Source organism: Sceloporus occidentalis, unplaced genomic scaffold, assembly GCF_023333645.1.
Source record: "Sceloporus occidentalis isolate IW3139 unplaced genomic scaffold, rSceOcc1.0.p SCAF_5, whole genome shotgun sequence".
Taxonomy (NCBI): domain Eukaryota; kingdom Metazoa; phylum Chordata; class Lepidosauria; order Squamata; family Phrynosomatidae; genus Sceloporus; species Sceloporus occidentalis.
The window spans coordinates 187,813,886-187,833,627 of NW_028316985.1; the positions used below are offsets into that span (position 1 = coordinate 187,813,886).

General features: G+C 46.5%; 1 protein-coding gene across 1 annotated transcript in view; it reads right to left on the minus strand.

Annotated features, from left to right (window-relative positions):
* EXOC6B (exocyst complex component 6B) overlaps positions 1–19,742 on the minus strand; it is a 249,521-nt gene that overhangs the window by 204,907 nt on the left and 24,872 nt on the right. The window contains exons 2-5 of the mRNA XM_089526458.1: positions 4,315–4,480; positions 2,841–2,888; positions 2,021–2,111; positions 1,865–1,910 (exon numbers count right to left, since the gene is read on the minus strand). Of these exons, the coding sequence (XP_089382584.1) occupies positions 1,865–1,910; positions 2,021–2,111; positions 2,841–2,888; positions 4,315–4,446 (317 nt within the window). The 5' untranslated portion in view covers positions 4,447–4,480. The remainder of the gene's footprint in view (positions 1–1,864; positions 1,911–2,020; positions 2,112–2,840; positions 2,889–4,314; positions 4,481–19,742) is intronic.

A 19,742-nucleotide genomic window follows, 5' to 3' on the forward strand; every position in this document is an offset into this window, starting at 1 on the left:
GGAAAGTACAGCGCACCCACATTATATGCGGGCACGCTTTACACGGACTTGAGCATACACACTCAAGCCGTGGGGAGCACGGGGGACGCAAGGGGCGGCACGTCCCATTCAAATGAATGGGGCACACACCCATGGCGCCCCGCACGCTCCTGCGCCACTGCACACGAGCCCCATTCAAATGAATGGGGCTTGAGAATAGGTGGAATTCGCCTTATGCAGGGGGGGGTCCGGAACGGATCCCCGTGTAAGGCAAGGGCCCACTGTAAAGGAAGATTGTGCAAACAAAGGAGAAAGTAAGAGACAGTGGTGGAAAGGAAAGGATAGGAAAGGAAAGGAAAGGGCAGGACTCCCTGGGAGCTTCATCCCACATTGCCCACCAACAACAACAAAAATTGCCAGGTGCAAAAGGAAGAAGATGAAGAGAAGAGACAAATCACTCGCAATAGTACACAACACAGATTGTGAAACTCCACCAAATATTTTTCATTTTTCTTCACTTTCTCTTACTCTATTTTTTTCTTTTTCTGTTTCTGTTTCTATTCTTAAGAACTTATTTATTTATTTATTATTTATTTAGAGTGTTTTGTATGCAAAGGCTCTCAGAGGAACTTACAGACCACTCCTTTAACAGTTCATTGCCCTCAGGCTTACCGTCTAAAAAGACGGGGCACAAAAGGAGATGGAAATGGCAGTGGAGAAGGGGATCAAGTCCAGCAGATATTGCCATTCTTCTTTCCTTCCAAGGACCAGGGTGGTAGCAGTTAGCAAAGAGGGAGCGTCTCTGTATCCTGGTTTGTACACTATTTTAATGTACAGTGGATCCTTGTTATACGCTGGGGTTTGGTTCCAAGATCCCCCGTGTATAACAAAATCCGTGTATGCTCAAGTCCCATTAAGTATAATGACATAGCAAAATGGTGTCCCTAATAAAAAATGGAACATCAAAGTAAATTTATACTTTTTTGGAACATTTTCAAACCGTGTATGCTTGAATCCGTGTATAAAAAATCCGTGTATAAGAAGGACCGACTGTAGTTGAACCTCTTAACTAATTCTCACACAAACATGCACATGTAGTGGGCCCTTGCTAGCCGCTGGGGTTTGGTCCCAGAACGGACTGTGGATACCAGAATCCATGGATGCTCAAGTCCCATTAAATACAATGGCATAGTAAAATGGAATCCCTTACAGAAAACGGCAAAATGGAGGTTTGCTTTTTTAGAATTTATAACCGTACAGTCCGCTTCATTTTACGAAGATCTTCAGTGTGCCATGGTTTTTTATTAGGAGCGGGCTGGAAAGGACGCTCAGGAGCGATGCTGTTTATAGCCCTGGTAAAATTGTTATTCCAGGTATCAACCAAGGCATCAACCGAATCACTGTCATTCCCAATCATATATCCCTCTAGGGCTTCCTGGAACCTTTTGGGTTCCATCAGCCTTTGAGGGCGGACCATTCTAATAGGTCCTCCATCCCCGAGGGGGGTCTGGGTAGTAACCTTAAGTCCCACCTTGACCAAAAAGTGATCCGTCCATGACAGAGCAGAGGTATAATTTACCTCCGCCCATGGATGTTCCTGATCCGTACTGAAGGAAGCGCCTCACGGCTGTGGGGAAACTGGTGCACTGACTGGGCCTGTTCATTTAGGAACAGAGTATATGGAGTCCCAAGGGTTTGCCAGTGGATTCTGCCATGCCTTGGAGCAGAAAGCTGTTTTCTGCTATAAGCCCCCAAACGCTTTGCTCCAGCCCTGGCATTTACTACTTCACTTACAGCAGATCTTTGCACATGCTTTAATTAAATCCAGACCTCAAGTCTGGTTCCTTTTTCTCTTTGTCACACAAAGTCGCCTTCACGGTCTTACCTTTTGGACTTCATTTGTTCCCTTAATTTGCTGTCCATCTCCAGAACTAAGGCAGAAGAGACACAAAAAAATACAGAAGTCAGTAAGAAACTCTGGACTGTGATTCCACTTCAACCACCATGGAGATGCAGCCTTGTCCCCTTTCTATTCTCTCACCAGGAAGGCACTGCATGAGCTTATCCATCGTGGCAGAAATATTCCGCTGTTGCAGGCGACACAGTTTCAGCTCTTCCATGGCTCCCACCAGCTGGAAAAAAAAGATGTTTTACCAGCAGCACATTCTGAGCTATCTGTACCAGGTCTGCAGCAACGTCTGCCAAATACCAAAATGCAGGACTGAAGGCTGCAGGTCAGGACAACTATTACGTCCACCGACTTCATCCAACCAAGATGGAGGAGCGGGGAGGTCAGCAGGGCCCTGTTTTACTGCTGCTAATGGTTTGCTGCTAATGAACATGGCTTCAGTACCATTCCAGGTCTCTTTGCACAAATATTTCAAGGGAGAGAGTCAGCTATGAGATAGCCCATTGAGATGGAGTTACAAAACCCCATGCTGAGCAAATATTTCTACTTATATAGCCTTATCCATGATGCTTTGCAGAATACAAAAGTACATTAAGAAAGTGCCACTGGAGAAGAACCTTAAGGCAAACTTAGCTTTCACATGCTTAACGTCTCCTACAAACCACAACTTGAAAGACAGATGATTCTGCCCATTTTTCTGGCTTAGGAGAACTATAAATCCCAAAAAGTTGGGAGAGAGAAGGTGCATTCAAAAGAAGCAGCTTCATCATGGAAGAAACAACAGGTAAGCAAAGGGGTCTGAACAGGAAGCTTTTTTTCAGAGGAAGGTCCTTTCTCCTTGTGGAGGTACAGTCTCCTCGAACAAAGCAGCCCCAAAACACCTGGGGCCAAAACCAGGATCATGCCCAAGGCCTACAGGGGAGACTTTTGGAAAGAGAAAACCAAGGCTTACTTTCTTGCTCTCCATCTGTAGCTTCCTGTTAGTGTCCGTCACTTGGTTCTGTGAAGAGAAAACCACATTACTGTTGCAATTTTTCCATGGAAGATGATCGTAGACGCAGGAAAAATCAACTGCAGCCATTATGGACAGATGCTCACAATATGTCACTGAGAATTTGGGGACACACACACAGGGATCTGTGTAACGAAAACAACCACAGCATACCATTTGTTTGTGACCTTAGCCTCCCCTCTCTGCTGAGCACAAAGTTCAGGCAAGAGTGAGCGAGATGCTCTCCAAAACCGATAACGCATTGTAAAGATTACACAAGTTAACCTAAATCATTGCTCTTGAATCCAATCAGGATATGCAATTTAAGCATGCACTTAAAATCAAATCTAAACTGGAAATCTGACAGACATGCCCCTTCCACAGGCAATGTCCCAAAACTCTGAAAGGGCCATGGGGGCGGCAGATGTTGGATTGCAGGAGGGTTGCTCTCCTTTTCAAGATGCTCAATATTTTATTGTATTGTATTTTATTTCATTTCGTTGGTGTGACGTATTTCTCCCAGAGTGGGATCCAAGCGGCTGCCAAAGAGAATCAATATTAAAATCTTAACAAAACAACTTTTTTAAAAAAAAAATTAAAATCACCACATTAAACAGTCCAAAATCATTTAAAAGACATACAAAAGTTTAAAAAGACAGTGGACCCTTGGTATCTGCTGAGGTTTGGTTCTAGGACCCCCTGTGGATACCAAAATCCTTGGATGCTCAAGTCCCATTAAATACAATGGGGAAGTAAAATGGTGTCCCTTATAAAAAGTGGCAAAATCAAGGTTGTGTTTTGGATTTTTTTTTTCCTTAATATTTTCAACCTGTAGATGGTGGAACCTGTGGATATATAATCTGTGGAAACAGAGGGCTAGCTGTAAACAAACATCGCCAAAAGAAGCCTCCCTGCGAGGGATTACACATTCAAAGCCTGCTTAAACAAAAAGGTCTTTCCCTGTCAGGGAAAGGAGAGCAGGGGGTTCTCCTGCAGCAGCGAGCTTCAGAGGTTGGGAGCAGACACTGATATTACTCTAGAACTGGAGTGGGCAGCTGTTAGGAGACTGCGCTGATCCCACAGGGATTCCTGGAGGAAAACATACCCCTTGAAAAAAAACCTATTTCCTCCCTCCCAGCAACCCCTGGAGAGGATTTTGCCATGTTTGGGGCCCTCTACACTATCCAAGCTCCAGAAGAAGCTTTTTTCCCTACAGGATGTGACTCACAAGACAACCTCTAGGTCACTCACTGCTAAAGAAAGACTTCTCCAGAACTTAAACTAGCCTGGGAAGGACAAAAACATGGCAAAATTGTCCCCATGACAAGGGAGGGGGGATTGGAGGGCATATGGATCCAAGAAAGAAAGAAAGAAAGAAAGGGTAAAAAGACGCTTTAGCAGGCAGCCTGAATGCAGCCTGTATTGTCTTGCTCACCTTGAGTTTCTGGGCTTCTGCCCTGACTTTCAAGAACTCTGTGATGGCATCCACAAAGCCCTGGTAATGGAAATTGCACATCTTCTCAATCTCACGGTCGTGGTTCCGGATGCGAGCATCGAGTTTCTCCATAAAGCGCCCATGTTCCTCCCCATCATAGACAGACCTGGAAAGAGCACAGGGTGGTTAGAGAGGCAGATCCAAAACCCCTTCTCAGCTGAGGAGTCATTACTGTTGAGCGTCATCCCAAAATCCATAAAGGGACAGGAAAGGCAAGGGGATCCAATCAATAAATCCTCCTTTTATGGCAAGTCCAGGAGTCTGAAGGGCATTAGCCCAACAATTTAGGGCTTCAACTTCTTCTTGCCTCATGTCCCCAGTCAAAATAATAAATAATAAACGGAATCAAAATGGGATTACAGCAGTAAAAACATCTTAAAATACATACATAATTCAAAAACACCAATCAAAGTTGTTACAGTGTTGCTCAGTCGTAAGGATCAAGTCATATATTCAGATGTACAAATCAGATTAGAGGAGATCCGTTGGATTGGCCGCTAGAAGAGATCCGTCTTCAGTGCCTTTTTGAAGGCTTCCAAGGAAGTGATAAGATGGACCTCTTCTGGTAAATTGTTCCAAAGGCTAGGGGCCATCACAGAAAATGTTCTACAAGAGGTAGTTTTCAACCTGGTTTTGGGGTGTTCCAATATTTTTGTGCCAGATGTCCTGAGAGTGCGGGCGGATTATGTAGGGAGAGGCGTTCCCTTAAGTAACTTGGGTCCAGGCCATGTAGGGCTTTATAGGTAATAACCGACACTTTGTATTGCGCCTGGAAGCTAATCGGCAGCCAATGTAGAGATTTCAACACCGGTGTAATGTGCTCCGATCTCGGCGTCCTGGTGATCAGTCTGGCTGCAGCATTCTGAATCAGTTGGAGCTTCCAAACTTAGTACAAAGGTAGCCCCATGTAGAGTGCATTACAGAAATCTACACGAGAGGTTACCAGTGCATGTACTACTGTTTTAAAAGAGTGCAAGGAACTACTTATGGGGTAAAGGACTTAATATGGGCAAAGTCCGCCAGAGAACCAGAAGGAAAGCTGTATTATGGAGAGACGCCTGCTGCTATTGCAGAGTGATCTGAAACTGTGTCACATGGAGATTCCCAGATAATAATAATAATAATAATAATAATAATAATTTGTTTTATTTATATACCGCTATTCCAAAGATCATAGCGGTGAACAGCAAGTAAGCTAATTAGCAAGTAAGCTAATTTGCCCCCAACAGTCTGGGTACTCATTTTAGCTCCCTCCTCGGAAGGATGCAAGCCTGAGTCGAGCTTGGGCCCTTTTGCTGGTCTTGAACTCGCAACCTTGTGGTTTTGAGTGACTGGCTGCAGTACAGGCATTGAACCACTGCGCCACCAGGGCTCCATCTTCTACCAGCAGCAGCCATTAATGGGAGCCAAGACCACTAGCCACACATGAAGTGGCTCATGACAATCATCCCGAGGCCATTTCACCAGCAGCCTTAAGATCCCAGGTCAGGAGAAAGGTCCCTGCAAGACCATGCCATCATCTCAGTCACAAGAACTTTGGAACTAACCAAGAGGTAGGAAAAACAGAGAGAGCAACATCCTCTGGCATCAGATGGAGGAAAGACAGTCACTTTCCTCTTGGCTGGACCAGGCACAGAGCTTTGTGAGTTGTTTTGCTCTAAGGAGATACGTACAGGATGGAAAGAGATTGGAGCTACTGAGGAAATGGGACATCATTCTGATTTGAATAAAGCCAACACTAAAACTCTCTCTCCTGTACTAAGGTCAAGCTGTCCTCTGCTTTTCCTCACACCCAGTACACCGTAAACATCTGCGTTCATTACAACATTAGCCCTGAGCAAGAAATTTAGGGGCAGTTTTGACCAAGTAACCTCCGCACCCATCGCTTCCATGTCACCATACTAAGTCCACCCTTGACCAACACGAAGCTAAGCCAACCACCCCTTGAAGGGCTTCCAAGCTTTTTCCTGACTAAGCCTCCAAGACTAAGACATGCCTGAAGGCAAATTACTTTCTCCTCCCATCTCCTATCCATATGTTTTGGGAGAAGGGAAGACATAGTATATGCAAAACATTATGATTGAACATAGAACTTTACAAACATGAAAGAGGAATGAGTGAGCATTTAACACCCGACAGTGTGGTGTTATTTATGAAACTTGACACTGAAAAGATCAGGGCCACCCCTTCCTCTGAGACACACTGAAGCCTTCCAGCAAAGTTTTGCATCTGCCAGAGTCCGGAGGCATTACTAAGTCTGAGTGAAGCAAGCCATTGAGACTATACAGGACCTAAATACACACATACACACCATGCACCCCTTCCATGCTCACATTCTCTAGCTCTGCCTTTTGAACTATGACACATTGCCCTGAGAAGCAAGGTATTGTTTTCCACAAATTGTTGCATTGATTTTACTGAAGGACTCAAAAGATCAATCACTTCATGCCAAAAATTGTACTTGTCATATTGCTGTTCTTGTGTGCCTTCAACTCAATGCCAACTTACGGAGAACACAGGGTGAACCAATCATGGTTTTCTTGGCAGGATTCATTCAGAGAGGGTTTTGCCATTGCCTTCTGCTGAGGCTGAGAGAGTGTGACCGGCCCAAGGTCACCCAGTGAATTTCTATGGCCAAGTAGGGATTTTGAACTCTGATCTCCCAGAGTCCTAGTCCAACATTCAAACCAGTGCACCACACTGACTCTGAATTGTCATCTATGAGACTTAATGCTTCTTTAGAACAGAGCTGTATCAAGTTGCTTGCTTTAAGGGGGAGGCATGTTACAAAGTTTGTGAAAATAATTTGTGAAGTGTTTGCAAAATGTTTGACATTATGCATTCCAGCTTGATTGGTCACTCCTTTCAGCAATTCCTTGACACAACAATCCTCCCCCATTCAAACAGAGCTCCCCCCATTCCCTTGTTGTACGGGTTCCACCTTCCCGTCTCTCCATCCAATAATTCTACTCAATCAATCTACCCAATAAATCCAATCGATCTACCCAGCGTAGACTACAAGCCCAGGGCCACCATGACAAGTGGGATGGCCTCTTGTTCTTCTTCAGCATCTTCACCAGAGACTTGGATGACGGAACAGAGGATAAAGTCATCAAATGTAGAGATGGCATCAAACTGGAAAGGGGAGCTATTACCGCAGAACACAAATTCAGAATTCAGATTGATCTTGACAGATGGGAGAACTAACAAAACCAATTTGAGTAAAGATAAATGTGAAGCTCTACCTTTAGGCATGAAAAATCAAATGCAAAAATTCAAAAAGAATGGTGCAAAACTGAAGAACAGCTTGACGTTTGCGCCATTCTTTCTGAATCACCCTGCAGGGAACACATTTGATGGCATGTCATGTAGAAAATGGAGTGTGTTTTCTGCAGCTCCAAATACTAAGACATGAGCAGGTTCCAATTGCAAGAGATGCCATCCAAACATCAGGAAAAACCTGTTGACTATGCCTTGTTGACTGTTGAGATTCCAACTCTGAGTTAAGAAGAACCTCCTGATGGTAATCATAGAGTCATAGAATCATAGACTATGATTACCATCAGGAGGTTCTTCTTAACTCAAAATTGGAATCTCAGCAGTCAACAAGGCAAAGTCAACAGGTTTTTCCTGATGTTTAGATGGCATCTCTTGTAAGAGCAGTTTTATAAGTGGAAGATGCTGCTGCTTTGGAGAGTGGTGGAGCCTCCTTCTTTAGGGGTTCCTAAGCAGAGGCTGGATGCCCATCGGTCACAGGGAGGACTTGGAGGGTGTCTTCCTGCATGGTAAAATGAGGTTGATTTGATGGCCCCTGGGGTCTTCCAACTCTAGGCTTCTATGCCTCTTTAAGGACCAGTGCATGAGGCTGCCACATGCTATACTCTTGGCACTCCTTGAGCTACCTGAGGCCCAGGCTACCTAATGGACACTGTCTCCGACTGACCCTTCCCAGCCTTGAGTTCCTCCTCAGGAGGGGCCCTTCTTTCAGTCCCACATCTTCACAAGCATGGCTGGGGGGACACGAGATATGGCCTTCTTGGTGGCTGCTCCTGGACTCTGGAACTCTCTTCCTGCGGAGGATAGAATCACAGAATCATAGAGACCCCAAGGGCCATCCATTCTGCCATGCAGGAACTCTCAACGAAAGCATACCCGACAGATGGCCATCCAGCTTCTGTTTAAAGACCTCCAATGACCTACAAAGACCTACAACAGTCCATCCTTGCTTTCCTTCCACTGGCAAAGACCTTTTAAATTCTGACTAGCTTTCAGAACTGAAGGTTTTTAAGGCAAGGGATTTGAAGAGGATATTGCTGTACTGTTTTAATTATGTTGTTTTTTTACTGCTTTTAATTCTTTTTAAGTGCATGTTTTAAATTTTTTAAATAAAGTTAATAGTTTAATTGCTTATTACTGTTGACCTTTTGTATGCTTTTAACTATATTGCCATAATTTTAATTTGTCAGTTGCCTTGATTCCCAGTTATGAAGAAAAGATGGAGTATAAACACAGATGACGACAGTGACAACCCTGAACCATGCAAATGTCTCAGAAATCAAGTCCGGATTTCTGGGTTTCCATGCTCTCGGTCTGCAACAATTAGCCAGAGCAAGAAAAGACGCTAGCACACATCCAGCAACAGTCTGCTTCTGGACACAATTCAAATGGATGGTTATGGCCTATAAATCCTGGTAAGGCTCAGGTCCAAGTTTTGTGAAGGATCATATCTTCCTATGCAAAGTGCAGCATCAAAACCCATTGTGAGTATTCCTACAAGCATCTGGAACCACCTTCTCAAGATTCCCAGCTTGAACCCCAAGATAGACTAGGACTCTGGTCTTGCTGTTGTTGTTTTTGTCATCTGCCTTCAAGATGACTCCAACTCAGAGTAATCCTATCCCAGGACTTTCTTGGCCAGACTTATTCAGAGAAGGTTTGCCACCATTGCCCCCCTCTCAGGCTGAGAGATTTGAACCCTTGTTCAGCGTGGCTAGGGCTGAACAAGGGTTCAAATCCTAGTCTTGTGGAGTGCTAGTCCAGCACCCAAACTATTACTCCTCACTGGCTCTCAAATTACTCCCACCTTGTGAGCGTCAGGAGAATCCCAAGTGGACCTGATGGGAGGAAGGCTTTGGGGGTGACCAGAAAGAAGAACTGAACTATATTTTAGAAGACATGCCAACTGTGGTTCCGTATCTGTCCCACCCGCTAATCTGACTAAGATCAGAAGAATATTTATTATAACGATTCATCTCATGATGAAACTCTCATCTCGTTTTCAAGATGGATGGAGCCTGCCACCTAGTGATAGCTTAGGCTCAACCTAAATAAATTTGCTTGTATTTCAGTGCCAGCTGATGGTGGCTTGTAAGCACTATGGTTCAGGAACCCACTTTGTTCCAGAACTATTAATGGCTGTTTCCCTGCCAAACTGAATTGAGAGATTACAGCTGAGGAGGGATGGCCCTGCTTTAAATGCAATTCACGCAAATGGAGGAGGCAAAGGGGCAGCAGGGAACAGGCAAAAGGCACCTGCGAGATTGCCCAAACTGGGCCAATTTTGCATTAGTCCAGCAAGATGTTCGCTTGCACAACTCTCGGTGAAAGGGACAGGAGCTGAGCAGTAGTGCCCTTGCATAATGACCACTCGTGCCAGCTGGGCACAAGCAGAAAAATGTAATCAGTATTACTACCCAACAAAATACAACAAGATCAAGTGTGTAGCCCACCAGAGCCTTTTGTGTTGCCACCAAAGTTGTTTCTCCTGTCTCCTGTTGTCAAGGGAAGCTGTGGAGGGGGAAAAGCCTCCAGAGATTCACTCCTCTGAAGCCTTTTGGCCACTTCTGGCTAGTGGCTGGTGCAGCCCAGAGCCAGAGGTTAAAGACAGGCTCCAGAGCCCAGGTAGCTGCCCTTCTCTGAACTGTAATATATGCAAGCTTGGGTCAGAGTGTGTAAAACAATCTGATGAACACACAGTAGAAAACTGTGGTTGCAAATGGAGTCTAATGAGGTACACATGTCCCACACACACACAGAGAATTATAGAATCATAAAGAGACCCCAAGGGCCATGAAGTCCAACCTCCTTCTGCCATGCAGGAAGACACCATCAAAGCCCTCCCTGTGACAGATGGACACCCAGCCTTTGCTTAAAAACCTCCAAAGAAGGAGACCACCACCCTCTGAGGCATTATATTCCACTGTCAAAGAACTCTTACTCTCAGGAGGTTCTTCCTAAGGTTGAGCTAGAATCTCTTTTCATGTAGATTGCATCCATTGTCCTATTCTCTGGAGCAGCAGAAAACAAGCTTGCTCCCTCCTCAATATGGCATCACTTCAGATACTTAAACAGGGCTATCATATCATCTCTTAACCTTCTCTTCTGCAGGCTAAACATCCCCAGCATGGTTTCCGGACCCTTCACCATTTTAGTTGCCCTCCTTTGGACACATGGCTCCAGTTTCTCAACGTCCTTTTTAATTTGTGGTGCCCAGAACTGGACACAGTGGCGGGATACAGACCGCCGCTTTGCGGCAGTCTCCCGCCGGCGCCATTTGCTCCGCGAGGGAGCTGCAGCAGCCAAACCGCGCGGAGCAAAAAAGAAGCTCCATTTCGGAGCTTCTTTTTGCGGCGCCTTTATGACGTCGCGAGGCGCCGCTGGCGCATTCGCGACGTCATAGGCGCCGAGACACGTCTGGACGCTATGCGTCCAGTACGTAAACATGGCGGCCCCCATGTGGAAGGGGCGCCGCCATGTTGTACGTATTCTATACGTACTAGGGTTAGGGGGGTGCGGAAGCACCGCCCCTTCCTAACCCTAGTACATATAGAAGACGTACTATATGGCGGTTTGTATCCCGCCAGTGTTATTCTAGGTGAGGCCTGACCAAAGCAGAATAGAGGGGCACTATGACTTCCCTCGATCTAGACACTATACTTCTATTGATGCAGCCACAACAGAGAACACAACATACAACTGATTTGTCATTAAAACACAATTTGACTATTTAAAAAGAATAAAAAAGATTCATCAAAATGGTTGAACATTTTGTTCTTCTGAGACGTCCAGCTGTCACTATCTGCCCCCAAATGATTTGTGTATGAACTTTTACATCCCACCCCCCGGTGCGTCCACACCACCCAAGGTGGCTAAAGTCAATTAAAACCAAACATTAACAATATCATAAAATTCCAAAACAGAATAATAACAGACAGATGCAGAAAGAATTCCTTCAGGAAGGGAAGGCAAATGATTGCTCTCTATGTCTGTCTCCTTACTCTTATACGCTCACAGAATTGGGATGAAAGGGGTCAGCCATTTTGTCCTCCGCATGCTGGAGGACTGTGTGTTTGTGCGTCTCAGGGGTGAGTCCTGATCTGGAGTCTGCCAGGGCTGCTGAAGGGGTCTTTGCTCCTCCAGGCCGCAAGTTGGGCAGTTTACGCTCATTGCTGCCCATCCTGAGCTTACTACAAGTCACACAAGGTAGAATTCAAAGACATCACTATGTTACTCTGAAAAATCAGAATGCAAAGGGATCTCGTTTTGCTTTTAAAAATTGCATCCATGTTTAAGTCTATTTATTTGAGTAAGAAAACCAAAACCCAGAGAGGTTAATGCATTTATCGGGTATTCACAGAACAGTCAACCAGATTTGAAAGAGGTCTTCTTCAGGACAGATGGTCTATTGGGTTAAAATAGCCCAAAGTGGGGCGCAAGGAGGGTAGTGGAGAAGCCCCCATGGTGGCACTCCAGAAGCACCAAAACAATAGTTTCAGCATCAAAATCTAAACATGGATTTCATGACTCATGAGGCTGCTTGTCTGGGATGTGGCCTATCTTACAAGTGTTTACTCGGCAAAGCTGGGGAAAGTTCCTTTTTTGGATTGCGTCTCCCACAGTGCCCCCCCAAGACAGTATGGGAGTTGTAGTGCAAAATGCCATTTTCCCCTAAGGGTTGGCACTGCAACCTCCAGCAATTATAACTGTGTCCTGGACAGAGCTCGGAAAAATTCTCTTTGTCTTTTGGATTACAGCTCCCAGCATTCCCTCCTAGCATTGGGCTTGCAATCACCAAAGGTATCCCCCCCCCAGGTCTAGCACTGGCATCTCCAACATGATTATACGTTTGCCTTGGAAAAGTTTCACCAACAACAAAAAGAGTTAAGGGTTCCTAGAGTCTCCCTACTAGAATAGAAGTTGTACTCTGAAAAAAGGTATGCACAGGGACCTTTGAGATCACTGAAAGGGAGGAGTTGGTAGCATTAAGTGTCCTAGACTTGCGCCTCCTTCTTCAGATGCATGTTTTGCAGTGGAGGATCCTGAGAGAAACCTATATAAGTCGGCTGAGTTTGAGAATGTGCATTCAAAATCAAAACCTTATTCAAATTCGGTTCAAATTCAAACAGCTCAAGTCTCCAAAAGCTCATGCTACCAATTTCTCTCTCAAACATGTTAGATGATCCCTTTGTAAGTCAGACAAGGCTCCAGCTAGCTGACCACTTACCCACCTACCTACCTTTGGGAACATGCCAGTGAGCTAGTGTTTAAAAGATGGGCATTTGCTCTCTCCGAAAATCTACCTTACAGGGTGGTTGCAGGGACAAAAGAAGTCTCTTAGGTCCCCCCCCCACCTCCTTTTAAGCTTTTCGAAGGACACATACACTAATAAATTGTTCATCACAGTAAAGCTTGGAGAATATGGAACAGCACAGTGTCAGCCTCAGTGGGTCGAGTGGCAGGTGCGAATCCGAGGGTGGCCTCTTCCCTTTGCTGGGCCCAAAGGACTAGGACCACGGTCCTCCAAAGCAGCAGAGAAAGCGGCAGCTGTGAGTCACATCCAGGGACAACATGACCACTTTCTAGGGACATTGAAGTGTCTTGCTGTTTGGTTTCAATTAATGAGTGGAACAAAAGCCTGGACTTCAATTAAAAGGCAAAAATGCTATGGTGGTTTGTAATCCTCAGACATTTTCTTCTCATTAAGCAACATAAAAGGACTGGCATTTTGTTTATTAGGAAAGTTAAAAATAAAGTGGAACAAATAGTGAACTACTGCTTAATGTACAAGTATGCAAATTGTCACAATATGCCCTGGAAGAGGTCAGACAGAGTTTAGATGTTCCCAAACCTTCCTCCTGAGAAGCAAAAGAAACACTTTCGCAGCAAGGAAGCTTCACTCTGAACATCTAGCTGGGTCCCCAAAGACATAGCATTATTATTTATTAAACATAGGACAGTCCACTAGCCCACTGCTCAAAAGGTGCAATCCCTGCCAGGAGGATCTTATAATTTAAAATGTGGCCCAAGGGGCACAGAAGACAGGAAGGAGAAGGGAGCCAGAGGCAAGTGTGCACTGCCACCTGAATCACACCTGCAGCTGCAGACAACCGAATAAGAAAGCTGACTTGCACGGAGGTGGAGGGAGACGTCTCCAAGGAGGGCCAGACTGTGCAAGAGGCTACCTGACAAGGTGAAGGTGGTGCTGAAGGCATCCTCCCCCAGGTCCTTCGGGTGGCCATTCTAAAATGCACAAAAACAGCCAACAGCTAACCTAAAAGGAACACTTCTAAGGAACCAAGCCTTATTCCAAGCATGGGAGTCACATAGGCCTCCAGAAGTTTTGGGACTGCAAGCCCCATCAGCCTCTAGCCAGTAGTGAGTCACCTGACAACAATCTGGACATCTACAGGATTCCCACCCACACCCTGCTCAGAAGTATACAGGACTGAAGCATACAACACTAAATCTCTGCATCTCTACTCGTAAGTTTTAAAAAGGCCAACATCTGCAGGAGTAGCCAGTAGCCAGCAGGGCTGAATCATTCAGCATTTTCCACCCCAGACCCCCATCTCCCTCTTTCTTCCCCACAGGGAAAGTCAGCTGCTGATCGGAGATAAGAGTCCTGGCTGAGAACCGGAGCCTTTTCCCATTTCTCAATGCATCATCACAAGGAGGTGCTCTAATCTCCAATTAAGGATCTGAGGGCAGAGCTCTTCCCTGCTGGGAGGGGAATGTGAAGTGGATAAGACACACACACACAAACACACACATTAGACGAATTTAGATTGTGAGCCAAAGGTTTGCTATGCCTGCTCCAAAGCATCAGCTTCATGGTTTAGGGTTGCTTTGGCATCCATCAGTGTCACTGGAAACACATACAGCCTTGGCGGCTCAGAGCATCTTTTATCACATCGGGCTGATGCACTAAATGCCACCCTACCTGGGCAGAGATGGCCCTGGGATAAATCTTCACACTCTGCTGACCCTCCGTTTGGATTACGGAAATGTCCTGTATGGGACCGGGCGGGGGGGGGGCTGTCTTTCAAAATATTCCAGAAATGACAGCCAGCCCAAAGCCAGGCAAGTCGGCAGGCAATTAACTGGGACTGCCCAATACGATCATATTGTGCCAGAGTCTTGGCAGCCAGGCTGACCAGAGGACAGCATCAGAATTCAAAATGATGTCAACAGATTACAGAACTGGGCCAAAACAAATTCCAACACGGTGAAATATAAGGTACTACATTCATGCAGAAAAAAATGAAATTCACGGATACCAAAAGGATAAAAGGTCTGGAAACAACCAAGCCATCTGAGAAACAGGGAGCTGGGTATGTTTAGCCTTGAGAAGAGAAGGTTAAGAGAGGACTTGAAAGCCATGTTTAAATATTTGAAGGGATGTCATATTGAGAATGGAGCAAACTTGTTTTCTGCAGCTCCAGAGACTAGGACACTGAGCAATGGATTCAAGCTACAGGAAAAGAGATTCTACCTCAACATTAGGAGGAACTTCCTGACAGTAAGGGCTGTTTGACAGTGGAAGATGCTGCCCTGGAGATTTCTCCTTCTTTGGAGGTTTTCAAACAGAGGCTGGATGACCATCTGTCCCAGGGAGGGCTTGGATGGTGTCTTCCTGCATGGGCAAAGAAGGGGGTTGGAATGGATGACCCTTAGGACCTCTTCCAAATTTATGGTTCTATGGCCACTGCTGAGTTCAATCCAAAGTACTGGTTTTAACTTTTAATGCTCCAAATGGATTGGGATCAAGTTGCCTGAAGGAGTGTTACCTCCCATATTTACTGACCTGGGCCTGAAGGTGCTCCTGGGGGACTTTTCAGAGCCAACCTCTCCTCTGTTGAATGCGTTCCCCCAGGGATGCTCATCTGGGACCTATGTTCTTCTGGAGGACACACAAAGGCATCTTTTCATTTTTCTGGGCATTTTAGGAACTGTTTTCAGATCTCTGCAATGTTTCATGTTTTTTCACTAGCTGTACTTCTGTATTATGTGCTGTGTTACTTTTACTTACTCGGCCCTTCTGACTTTGATTTTGCATTGTTTCGTTCAATTATTTTATTCTGATTTTATTTTATTTTTTACTTTACTTACACACACAAAGAACATGCATAAAAATAAACACGAACGTGCCAAATTAAATCACTCCTATGCACGGAGACAACGCAAGCAAATGGTGACCTCCCATCCGCCCCTCCCCACCTATTTCTCCTGTCTCCAAAACACAATTTTGGGAGTTGCTTCCAAGGCACATGCTGAACCCATTCAGTGGTTGGATGATGGCGATGCTCTGGAACCTGGAGAACCCAGAGCAATTACCAGAAATGTCACATAAAGTTTAGGTCAGGAAATGAAGAAAGCCACATCCAACTCAAACAGCCGGGGTAATTTTCAAGAAACAGGAGTAAAACGTTCACAGGTGGGTTTTGGCCAGGAAGGGAGAGTTCGCGTCCTGAGAGCCAGCAGCGGAGAGGCAGGCTCAGCACCTGGAGGCCCAGCCTTGGCCTCTTTTCCTGCAGGGCCTGGCCCTGGACTAAGCAAGCCAGCCGTGTCAGGGTCAGCTCTGCTAAACCCAATCATGAGCGCAAACAGCCAGGAGCCTTTTAACCAAGGCTGCTCCATAACTACCAGCCAGACAACTCTCTGGCATCTTCACTGGGGCTGGAAAAAACATTTCTCACTCTTTTAATTGCTTGGGTAAGTTCTGGTGTCACCAATATATATATATATATATACACACACATACACACACACACACACACTTGTACTACTTTTCCATCTGGTGTCCAAAGCAGGTTCTAAGCTGGCTGTCAGTGTTTCCTCAGATGGAGGGACGGGGCAACCACATGCCCCACAGCAGAAGCTCCCTGGAATCTCCCCTCCAATCTCACCAAAGTCAGGACTGTCCAGCTGACACGATATATGAACAATCTTTTGGAATGGCTGGTCAATGGGGCAAGGTTAGGCCTGGGCAAATGGGCAAAGCTCTCCAGACGTGGAGGAAGCAACCATGCCTATCGCTGAGCTGGCTCAAGAAGCATCTGAGAGCTGCAGTCCAACAACCCCTGCAGAGTTGCATTTTGCCCACCCCTCGCACAACGTCTGTAATGATTCCAAGCTCTGATCCACTCAGTTCCCAGGCCAACCAAGCCCCAAGAGTCCATCAAAACATAACAAGATCACAGGAACACCAAAATGATGGCAGCTGTTCTTCGCAGGCGGGCTTGAGGCAGGCCCTGATTTGCTGTGTGCGCAGCAGAGGAATGACGTGTAGGGTTGTCTTCCTCTGCTGCAGCTTTGTTACATTGCTCTGTGGGGATTATTGGGCCATGGATGATGGACAGCTGCGCGAGGGGATGGTGGATTGTTCTGTGTTGTATGGAGCTCCTATTAGAGTAGTGTGGGGCAGGGGGAGATATAGCGGTAGGAGAGTGGAGTCGTTTCGGAAGGGAAGGCGGGATCGATGCGTAATATCTATCCCTCCTTCCATCCTCTCTCCTAGCCAAAAAGATCTGTGGGTCAGTCCAACTGTACCACAAACCCTGTCTCTGCTCCTGTGCAATGCCAGGTCTGTAAAGAACAAGACCCATATCTTGTATGATTTGTTGGAGGAAAAGTGTTGTGACCTGGCATGCATTACTGAGACCTGGCTTGGGCCTGAAAGTGAAGCAGTGTGGACTCAGGCCCTCCCAGCTGGGTACTCAGTTAAGGATCAGTGCAGGTTAGGTGGGCGAGGGGGGGGGGGTGTTGCCTTGATCCATAAGAACACCCTTTCCTTGACCAGGAACCATTTACGTCAGACAGATTACATTGAGTGTATTTACCTGACCCTGAAGGACAAGGACAGTTTGGGGAGTTTGTTGGTCTACCGGCCACCCCGTGCGCTAACAGACTCCCTGACCGAGCTGACACAGCTGGTCTCGGAACTGGTGTTGGAGTCCCCTAGACTTTTAGTCTTGGGGGACCTCAACATCCCTTTCGAGACCAGTTGTGATCCAACTGGTGCGGCTCGGGAGTTCATGGCTACCATGACAGCCATGGACCTGTCCCAATTAGTCTCAGGACCTACACATTCGGCTGGTAATACACTTGATGTTTTCTTCTGTACGGATATGGAGACGCCGTGGGCAGAGGTTTCTAATGTCTCTCCCTTGTCATGGACAGACCATTTCCTGGTCGAGGCTAATATCAAGGCTTCTACCCGGATCCCTCCCGGGGGTGGCGGACCTATTCGGATGGTCCACCCTCGAAGGCTGATGGAACCCAAAAGGTTCCAAGAAGCCCTAGAGGGGTTTATGGTTGGAACTGACTGCGATTCTGTTGATGCCCTGACTAACATCTGGGATATTGATCTCTCCAGGGCTATATACAGTATCGCCCCCAAGCGTCCTCTCAGACCTGCTTCCAAAAAACGGCCTTGGTATACGGAAGATCTTCGGGACGGGAAGCGGGTTTTGCGACGACTAGAGCACAAATGGCGGAGACATCAGGCCTTAGCCAACAAGACACTCCTGGACTCTCTTTTGAAGGACTACGGGGTGGCGATAATCGCAGTGAAGAACTTGTTCTTTTCTGCGCGTATTGCGTCCGCGGAGTCGCGTCCGGCAGAGCTGTTCAGGGTAGTGAGGGAGCTTACTCAACTCCCTCCTCCCCTGAACCCTATTTTGGAACCATCGAAAGCCTGCTGCAACGAGTTTAACAACTTTTTCGCGGATAAAATCTCTCGGATAAGGGTTGATCTCGACTCCATTATTAGTTCAGAATCTAGAGAAGAGGTGTCCAGAGCCTCCATGGACTTGGTTAAACTGGATCACTTTGAGTCTGTCTGTACTGAGGATGTGGACAAGATTCTTCGAAGTGTTAGGAAGACGACTTGCTCTCTCGATCCCTGTCCTTCATGGCTGACAGCTCAAGGGGGAACGGTTGTGACTAATATGTTGCACCGTATTATTAATACATCCTTCAAGGATGGGCAGTTTCCATCAACTTTGAAGACGGCCATTGTTAAACCTTTGTTAAAAAGCCCTCCCTTGACCCCCTAATTCGGAACAATTATCGGCCTGTCTCGCTGCTGCCATTTTTAGGGAAGGTGATCGAGAGGGCAGTTGCTTTTCAGCTTCAAGGGATCTTGGATGAGACGGATTATCTGGACCCATTTCAAACCAGCTTCCGGGCGGGCTATGGAGTTGAGACTGCTATGGTCGCCTTAGTTGATGATCTCCGTCTGGGTATGGACAGGGGGAGCGTGTCCCTGTTAGTGCTCTTGGACATCTCAGCGGCCTTCGATACCATCGACCATGGTATCCTTCTGGGTCGCCTGAGGGAGTTGGGTATCGGGGGCACTGCTTTGCAGTGGTTCCATTCCTACCTCTCGGGCAGATTCCAGATGGTGGAGCTGGGGGACTGTCACTCTGATAGGAGGGCCCTTACATCTGGTGTCCCCCAGGGAGCGATTTTGTCCCCTATGCTATTCAACATTTACATGAAGCCGCTGGGAGAGATCATCCGGAGACACAGGGCGCAGTGTTATCAGTACACTGATGACACCCAAATAGTTTTCTCTGTGTCTCCGACTGATGCAGTAACTAGGGATGGCATCTCTCCTCTGAATGCCTGCTTGGAGTCGGTAATGGGCTGGATGAGGGAAAACAGACTCAGCCTGAATCCAGAGAAAACGGAAGTACTGGTGATTGGCTCTCCTGGCCCTGGTAAGGAAATTGTTCCACCTGTCCTAAATGGGGTCACGCTCCCTGTGAAGGACTCTGTTCGCAGTTTGGGGGTGCTTCTGGACTCGTCGCTTCACCTTACTGCTCAGGTGGATGCGGTGGTCAGGAGCACCTGTTATCAGCTTCGGCTGATACGCCAACTGCGACCCTTCCTTGGCCGGGGGGACCGTGAAACCGTTGTACATGCTCTGGTAACCTCTCGATTAGATTTCTGTAATGCGCTTTACATGGGGCAACCCTTGTACCAAACCCGGAAGCTTCAATTAGTGCAGAATATGGCTGCTCGGCTGGTTACTGGATGTTCCAGGGCCAGCCATATAACACCAGTCCTAAAAGATCTCCATTGGC